This window comes from Dendrobium catenatum, unplaced genomic scaffold (genome assembly GCF_001605985.2).
Source record: "Dendrobium catenatum unplaced genomic scaffold, ASM160598v2 fragScaff_scaffold_1679, whole genome shotgun sequence".
Classification (NCBI taxonomy): Eukaryota; Viridiplantae; Streptophyta; class Magnoliopsida; order Asparagales; family Orchidaceae; genus Dendrobium; species Dendrobium catenatum.
Genome location: NW_021320141.1, coordinates 296593 through 306098, shown reverse-complemented (window position 1 = coordinate 306098; position 9506 = coordinate 296593). Strand labels below are relative to the sequence as shown.

The 9506-nt window shown below is 34.0% G+C and overlaps 1 protein-coding gene across 1 annotated transcript; it reads left to right on the top strand.

Annotated features, from left to right (window-relative positions):
• The first annotated feature begins 375 nt into the window (after positions 1-375).
• On the top strand, positions 376-8531 carry LOC110102275 (ESF1 homolog). The gene is made up of 7 exons (XM_020830542.2): positions 376-1508; positions 2050-2166; positions 4627-4847; positions 4956-5118; positions 5231-5359; positions 7208-7872; positions 8111-8531. Exons 1-7 carry the CDS (start codon positions 849-851, stop codon positions 8325-8327), a joined length of 2172 nt encoding a protein of 723 aa, XP_020686201.1. The 5' UTR covers positions 376-848; the 3' UTR covers positions 8328-8531.
• Positions 8532-9506: the final 975 nt, after the last annotated feature.

The following is a 9506-nucleotide window of genomic DNA, read 5'->3' as shown; positions in this document are numbered from 1 at the left end:
CCTAAAAAGATGTTTTACAATATATTATAGGATTTATGATAGTTAAAGATTTAAGTGTGAAGAAGATAATTATAAATTAAAAATTAAATTTATAATTAAAAATAAAAATTAATGTGTTATGAGTTTAATAAATTATTAAGTATAAATTACTCATTAATTATTATTGACACTATTAAGTATATATTAATAATATATATTTTAAGTTATATTAATTAAGATAATTATTCAATTAAATTAATTTAGATAATTAATATATGCACTAATTATTCTATTAATTATTTAATTAATTTACCTAAGTATTCATATTTAAAATTATTTTAATTAAGTTAATCAATAATAACTTAGAGGCGTCTAGGGTTTACGTTTCATTTTCTCTTTTCGTTGTTGCTGTTCTGCTTCGTTTAGGGTTTAGAAGTTGGTGTACACGCGTCACTTCTTCGGCTCCGTCGTGGCTGTTCGACTTCGCTCAGTCGACAACTTTCCCTTCTGTCAGATCGGAAGTTACGACATTTTGATCGGAAGCAACAACGGGAGGTCGCTTTCTGTGAAGGTAACTTTCTCCCTTTCGCGCGCTTCTTCGGCCAAATCCAGTAAATCCGCCGAACCGAACCAAAGGATTTCGTAAATCCGGGATTTACCACGAAAAGAGGGAATTTTCCGTCAACCGCAGCTTTGATTTACCGTCAGATTTGGTTTTCATTTTTGGCCGTTTGGCTGGATTTAGCTCAAATCCGCTTCAAATCCATTCTAAATCCTGCATCCAAACAGCCCCTTAAAATTGATGTCAAATCCGATACAAAACACCCCCTAAAGGCCTTACGTTTTCGTCACCGCCTTGCCTTGCCGCCATGTCACCGGCGGCTATCGCCGGTCAAAATACGAAGTTAAGAAGGGATACGAAGAACATTAAGAAGCGAAAGAAGCAGGAAGAAAAATCCAACGCATCCTTTCTTATTACCAAGGACGAGATGAAAGAAGAGAGGAAGAAGAAGAAGAATAATAAGAAGGCGAAGCTTCAAACGGAGAGTAATGAAGCCTCAACGGCAGAGGTGGACCTAGGTGAATCTATTTCTTGGGTCACGCAGATTAAAGATAAGAATCATAAGAAGAAAAAGAACGAGGGCGAGGAGGAGGTAGGAAAGAAAGAGAGGAATAGCAGTCTTATCACTGATGTTCGATTTGCACCGGCGCAGTTGGATCCGCGTTTCCAGCGTATGCCAAAGAGAGAGGCGAAGGTCCCAATCGATTCACGGTTTGCGCGCATGCTCTCTGATCAGAGCTTCACGTCGTCTGTGGCGCCAGTGGACAAGAGGGGAAAGCCGAGGAAGGGCAAGAAGGTGAATCCTTTGTTGCACTATTATCTCCATGAGAAAGAGCCTGAGGAGGATGCAGAGGTGGAAAAAGAGCTGGCGGGGGAGGAGAATGGAGAAGAAGTTTACACTTCTTCATATGTGGGTACTGATGAGAGTAGTTCTACCACCAGCGATGAGAACGACGACGATGACGACGTGAGTTTCCTTAAAGCTATTAGTACATAGAATTTACTTCCTTGCTTGTTCTGCTTGTTTTCCTTTTTAATTTCCGTCTCTGCTGGTTAGGTTTGCATTTCCGTTTTGTGTTTTCAGCTCAGTATTTACTTGAACTTGGAATCGCCTATCTAAAGTTACTCAATTTTATGATATATATAAATGGAATTAACGTTAGCATTCATTTGGTTCTTCTTTTATTTCTGTATTTCCTTTTGAAACATCTTTTTGGCAGTTTTCCAGCCTTAGTTCAGTTCAGATCTTTATTTCTTGTACATCTTTTAGTTTTGTTTCTTCCCTGCTAGATCTAAGGAATGACAACTCTGTGCAAATTTTTATTTCAGCATTAATTTTTCATATGATGTTCTAGCTGCATTGGGTTTGTTGGTTGGGAAAAACACAAATTCATCTTGGCATCAGAACAAGCTCATGTTTTGTTTGATTATTATTGATGATAATATCTATTTTTTCTTTCAAGCCAGGTCATTTTGATTCATCACTCAAGTTTTATTTTCATTTGTAGTATTCTGTGAATAGTGACATTTGTCGGTATCTGATGGCTAACCATGAGGATACACCAACAGTCGAACAAGAAACTCACAGGCTGGCGATTGTTAACATGGACTGGGATCACATTAAGGTATGAAAGAAGTTTATATTTTATGTAAAATCCAAGCTTTCATGTCATTCTCATTGTGTGAATGTTCCCTAATACTGGTAAAAAAAGTTATGTCTTTAAATGTCAGTTCCATGAATTAATAGCTTTAACCGTAGTTAGTTCTATTGATTAAATTACCTTTCAACACCTCATTAATTGGATAGTAGTTAGAAGATAAACTAAAAAATACTAGGAACTAAAAATGATTGAATTGCGTTAAAGCAACTCAATGAAGAATTTCACGAAGAATTGCTTGATTTTAGTATATCACTAATTAGGCATAAAATCATAAATAGATCACCTTATAGATAGAAATCCTGCATCACACTTAAAAATCACTGTTGGAATTGAATCTTAAAAACCAAAGGGAGAGGAAAACTTGAATTGCCTCTCTAACTTCTTAGAAGGCATATTTTATAACCAGGGTAGCTTCCCAACGGGCTGGCTTGCAAATCCTATATGGAACTCTTCCTTCAGCTAGTCTTACTTATAGGGGAACTGGGAGACAATTTCGTTCTTTCATTATCTTTTATATATCATCCCTTTCCCATCTTTATTGTAGAACGTGGTACCGAGACTAACATCTCCACTGTTGAGGAGGTGCTAAGATTACTAAGCAAAAATAGTCTTGCTGACTAGTTCTTGACCTGTAGATGTAAAGCACTAGATGATTCAAAGGAGCTTTATGATTTGATCAGACTCATAGGCTTAACAAAAGAGATTGAGATTTGCTTCACTTAGAGAATCACTAGTTAATTTGCCTTCTACTGCAAACATTATTTCATCCTTTTTGTGTGCTTTGTAGATTAAGTAAACTTTCTTTGTTTTTGTGTCCTAGTGATAGCATCTCTATAGTGCAGTGCCTCCCCTAGTATATCCTGGAAGATTGACCAAAAAGCAATAGCTGAAGATAAAGAAAAATCAATAGTTAGAAGATAAACCAAAAAGTCGCTCTTGTAGATATTAAAGTTGATTCAATTTTATTAAAAAAAATCTTACTATTAAGCAGTTATTTAACTTAAAAAAGAAAACTACAAGAGATAGCACCTAGAAGTTTCATTTTTCCATTTCAATCATATAACAAGATGTATCAAGTTTAGTATATGACTATTATACTAAAGTCTGATAGGCACCATAAAATTTATAGGAAAACAATATCTATTTATACTACAAAAATTATGATCCATCTCAATGCATCAACTAATCAAGTATCACATCTAATTAAAACACAAGGTAACTAACTCAAAAATAATTTTAATTAACCATACAAGTGCAGTAGTAAAAAAAATGCACATAATTTTTAGTAAATCCTACAGGCATACAATTTGACATTCTTTGGCACTTTGGTTGTACCCTTGGCTTCCTAAAGTAGTTGACCATATCATTTATTATTAACCTCTATCATTTATTAATGTATCATCAAACAATAATCCTCCTAATTGATCCCACCATATCAATAAACCAAAGAATGCAACTTGCAATGATCGAATTTAACCAAATAAGAGTGTTGTCAAGAGTACCTATTTTTAAAATTGTTTAATGATTATATATTACAAAATATAGGTGTCTATATAAATAACTTTCAAAGCTTATCGACATCCAAATAGCCATAGCTAAATTTGGATTATTCATATTGGGACTCAACAAACATTTATCAAGTCAGTTAGCTTGTAGTGTTACTCCTACACTGTTCATATGTTCTATATTCTCTCATATCAATATGATACCTCTGCTAAGACTACAACTTTTATTCATTGAATCTTGGATATTATTTATTTTTCATGTCTTCTTACTATGCTTTTTTATACTTGATTTTTTTTATTTGATACAGATTGATATATAGCTTATTAAAGTAGATCATATTAAAATTATACTTACAGATTTATTATAAGAAGTCATAAGATGGATGTATTTTACTTGATTGATGAACAATTTTACTTTGCGCTGTGTATGCCACCATGGAAACTCAATACGCTTCACATTGCTATTCAATTTTCTGTGTTTTTTTTTTCTTGAAACGTGTCTGCATGAATGAAAAGCTAATGGGTTAACCCAAACTTGATGGTAATTCATTGGACTATGAATTTTCCTTCTATTTTCTTTAGTTTTTTTTTTTTTATCTCTTGATCAAATTATTTTTTTATTTTTATTTGCATTGGTTTGCTCATCACTTTTTTTTTTGTTATGCTCCCACAGTATAATCCCTGGATAAATGTAGAAGAAATTGAAAAAAAGTAAATATGTTTCATGTAAAGATGGTGTCTCAGCTTATGCTTTTATTTGTTGATTGCATGTGTGATCTCTGAACTGAATTTTTTTAGTCTATAGCCAACAACTCTAGATTTGATTTGTTCTCTATTTGATTAAACAAGATGACTGAATCATTCTTGTGTGTAATTCCCATACACTCTTTGTGTATCTAATATTGCTGCCCTTCTGCAGTCTGTTGATCTATATGTTGTAATGAGTTCATGCCTTCCAAAAAGTGGCCAAATTTTGTCAGTAACCATATATCCATCTGAGTTCGGGCTCAAGTGCATGGAAGTTGAAGCAGTGCGTGGGCCAACATGTCTCATTCGTGATGATGAAGAAATAAGTGAGGAGGAACCAGATACCGAAGTCATTAATGAAAAACTACGAGCATACGAAATGAACAAGCTAAGGTTTTTGGATGGAGAACTTATTTCTAATAAATCTTGTTTATTATGTTAGCATATCATCATCCTAGAGCTCTGGTATACTTATCAAAGTTTTTGTTTTTAATGTTCTAGGTATTATTATGCTGTCGCTGTATTTGATTCAAGTGCCACTGCAAATCATGTTTACAACACCCTTGATGGAACTGAGCTTACTAGAACATCAAATGTATTTGATTTGAGATTCATTTCCGACTCTATGGAATTCAAACATCCTCCTCGTGATGTCACAACTGAGGTGCTGTAATTGCATCTATATGTTTATCTTGAATTCTTGAATTCATAATTGATTTCTGTACATATCCTCATATTTTTCTTTGAGTTTTCTTTTACTAAATTGTTGGATTTAGGCGCCAACAAGTTACAAGGAACCAGACTTTCAAACTCGAGCACTGCAGCACTGCAAAGTCAATTTAACTTGGGAAGATGATGAGCCCCAACGAGTTAAAACATTGAGGCGAAAATTCAATTCTGAGAAGGTTGGTTTTGCTATGTCTTCTTAGGTATATGCGCCAATAAAATTGTTTAGTATTTACATAATTGTTTTGGGATTCACATTATACTTGCATGCAAACTTTTGTTGCTTTTTCAAATATTATATTATTTGTTTGTTTATTCAAGTTGTATGAACAAGATACATAGAAAGAGTGATGAAACAGAAGCTTGAATAAAATTATAACCAATTAATTATCTAGAGGAATCAATTTTATTTTATGCTAAAAATATTTAATTATTAAGGAAATTATCATGCAATAGCAATTTATGATATATATATAGTTAACTTGAGTGGGGTAGAAATGAGAATATTAAGAGGGATATATGAGAAAATAAAAAAGAATAAACTAAGGAATGATTGCATTGGAGGAACAGTTGGAGTAATATCATTTGAAGTAAGTTGAAAATAGAATTACGAAGTTTGGACAGTGCAATGCAGAGCAAGGAAATGCACCCATTATGTAGGCAGATAAAAGTAGTATTGAAGAATTAGCATAATAACCCATCTCAAAATAGCAAGGTTAACTAAACTTTTAATTTGGTTTTGGTTAAAGAGGATATCATTGATGATAATGCTCTTTCCCTGCCAGCTATAAAAACATCCCATCTTAAGCACTCGGACATTATCTCCTCCTTTCTTCATTATTCTGCTTGATGCCACCTCCACCTCCTTGCCCAGTTGTCACCACCTTTAGCTATCTCTCGAAGCCTTCACTGTCCGTCTGTCCCCATTTTCGGGCTTCTTCTTTCTCTTCTAGCTCCTTCACCATCTCGTCCCTTTCCCTTTAATGAAAGAAACATAGAGAGGAAGAGATGACGAAGACAAGGATGTTTCTTTTGATACTAGTATTTTGGAATGCCATGACTAAACCAGTATTGAGGTAATGGATGCACCCTTTTAACAGTATCATTGCCCCCAGTAAACCTTGATTTTGAATTTAAGATAATTGTCCATTTGATCTCTTGGGTTAGTTACTTTCGTCAACCTTTTCAAGCAATTCATATTGAGCCATCCATTATTCTCAATAATTAATTCTGGTTATATTATCAAAGGCTGACGACTCAAAATTATATAAGTTTTCTATTAAATATCTCTTAATTCTTTAGTCTTTGATAATCAATCTTTGGAGATAAACTATTTAATAGTATTGAGATTAATTATAGTTTTGGGAACTTAGAAGGCCTTTATGTAATGAACTTGTAGGACTTCCAAGGCATTTCTATGGATACTCTTGGATAATTTATTGGTTATCCACAATGAGGTTCACAAACCGATTTGATGCGGTTATTCAACCTATAGGGTTTATTCAACTCTATAGGGCCATTGAACCAAAATCAAAGGTCTTTTGGGTAATTTCCATGATGAATCCCAGTAATAGACTAGTTATCCGTTTTGGCGTTTGATGAAATCATCCTTGATTTAGTATACGGCCTACCTAAATATTTGAGATAAATCTATGATGATGCTTCTTGTAGGAGTTATTTATTTATTTATTTTATAAGCTTATTCATGCAGTTTGTATGTTTTGTTGTTTTTGCTCAAATTCGAATGCAGCAAATGATACAATATGCGATTACCAGTTGTAATCTTATTGTGCTATACCTTTACAATGCATGATTCCCTTAACATGCCTTGATGATATTGCCACTCAGTTTCTTTTAAAATAATGGTTTTTTTTTTTCCTATGAGCCCCACTTCAAATCCTCTACTAGATATGATTTCTCCTGATTCGAAATCTAGGCTTAGATTCCTACTACGTTCTTATTCATATTCAAATATTTCAAGTGGCTGATTCTCATTAACTGATGCTTCCCCTCATTTTCTGCTGTAGCTCGATGATCTGAATGAGTACTTAGCATCAACTGATGACAGTGATGAGGATCATGGAGATGTAGAAAAGCTGCGAGCTCTTCTTGAATCCAACAAAAATTCTGATACAGATGAAAGTAAAAATGATAAGGACATGGAGATCACCTTTAATACAGGCCTCGAGGATCTAAGCAAACGTATTCTAGAGAAGAAGGACAAGAAAATAGAGACAGCATGGGACCAAGTTCTTAGACGGCGAAGCGAAAAGAGAAAGGCGAGGCAAAACAGGTCCAAATACTCATCTGACGATGACTCAAGTGATTATGATGTTAAAGAAGCATCAGAGCAACCAGATGATTTCTTTGTCGAAGAATCTTTGGATGCTAAAAAAATGGTTTCTAAGGATAGGATGAAACTTAAGAAGGGAAGAGAAGTTTCTCAAGAAATAGAGAAGGAGCAAGAAGCAAGTAGAGCAGAATTAGAACTGTTATTTGCTGAAGACCAGGACATAGACAAAGGCCCCAAGGGTTACAACATGAAATCCAAAAAGGCCAAGGGAAAGAAGAGTAAAGAGATTGCAGCAGAGGAAAAGCTACCAAATGTGGATTGTTCAAATGATCCTCGGTTTGCTGCACTTAACACTAATCATCTCTATGCATTGGATCCCACTGATCCACATTATAAGAGGTATATGTTGTTCTTAACTAGTCAAATGTGATCTCATAGGCTTCGTTTGAGACGTCTTTTTTATTGCTTCTTAAAGCAGTTTTTTAGTAGAAAATTTTTATTTTTTTGTACTAAAAAGTTGCTTTAAGAAGAAGCGGTAAGAAAGCCATCCCAAACGAAAAGCCATAGCCTCTAAAATTTCTACTTCAATAAATTTAATATTGTTGAAATGCTTTGGTTTTGTTATTGGGTTTTACAGAAGTGTAGCTTTTGCCCGGAAGCAAACGCAGAAGCAGATTGGGTCAAAAGAGAAGGATGTGGATGATAAGATTTTTGAAAAGAAAGCTTTATCGAGCGCAGATGACATCGAATCGGTGAAGAAACCGGTGCTGGGGACACAATCGGAGAATGAAAAACATGAGTTTTCTTCCATGATTAGGTCTTTGAAGAGAAACATTGGAAATATGAAGAAGTAATGGTGGATGCAGAAGCATTTTTATCTTATGGCTTTCGTAAACAAGATTATAGCTTTTTTGCAGGCCATAATTCAAGACAGGTTTTGTAACAATTAGGTGAGATTCGAGTGGTTTGAATATATAGCCGTTATTATCTATATTCAAGTTTATGTATTGTTAACAGTTTAAGTTATGAAACTGGATAAAGAGTTTTGTTTTCTGAGATTCTGTAGGTTTTTGTAATAAAATATCTTTAGAAAAATAAATGTACGGTGTATCTTTAGAAAAATAATTTAAGTATTAATAGATCTAGTGGGCGTTGTGACTTTGGGCAATCAAGTTATTAATAAGTATATGTTTTATGTATGTCGAGTTTATTGCTTAAAGTGATGGTAAAATAAATGCGGATATTATTAGTATAATTTAAGCTGGATGGTTGAAGTGGAGGAATCCATCGGGCCTGTTGTCTGATAGAAAAGTACCCCTCAAATTTAAGGTAAAATTTTATAATGGTGGTAAGACCTATAATGCTTTATGACACAAAATGTTGACCATGAAAAGAGGCATAAAATTAAGTGTTGCAAAGATGAGGATACTCAGGTGGATAAGAATTTGACTCTTAATACGATATAATAGAGAAAAAAAATTTATATAGCCGCCCCATATAGTGGGATAAAGATTCGATGTTCTTCTTGTTGTTATTATATTATCAACATTCTTTGTCATCAATAACCCCATTGGTCACCATCATGACCATCACTAGCAATTGCTGTCATCGCCTCAATCACCTGTCGCCCTCTTTTTTTTTTTTTGTCAAATGCTGATATTATTTTGCTAACAAAAGCCATTGATGTCATTTAAATAAAAAAATATATTTTTTATTTTATGAGAATATATAAATGAAATGAAAATTTAAAAATTTCCAACTAGCATCTAAAAATTTGTATTTTGACATCCACCAATCTTTGTTTTCTTTTTATGACGTTGTCAACGCCATATCTAATGCCCTTTTCCTTTTCGGCTTTTCCTATTCAACCAAAAGCGCGGCCAAGATGTTGGCGTTGTCGTAGGAAAACATCCTATGCAACAACAAGCCATGAAACATGATTTATAGCCCAAAGATATACTTTAATATTTGTGCTAATCACAAATGAGATCATCACCTTTGACGACGCTGTGGTCGCATAATACTCGCATCAT

What these genes read in the sequence shown, in the direction of transcription:
- LOC110102275 (XM_020830542.2), top strand. Translation starts at nt 849, where the DNA reads ATGTCACCGGCGGCTATCGCCGGTCAAAATACGAAGTTAAGAAGGGAT. An exon ending in TGGACTGGGATCACATTAAG is followed by an intron (nt 2,167 to 4,626) that starts GTATGAAAGAAG and finishes GCCCTTCTGCAG; the next exon opens with TCTGTTGATCTATATGTTGT. An exon ending in TACGAAATGAACAAGCTAAG is followed by an intron (nt 4,848 to 4,955) that starts GTTTTTGGATGG and finishes TTAATGTTCTAG; the next exon opens with GTATTATTATGCTGTCGCTG.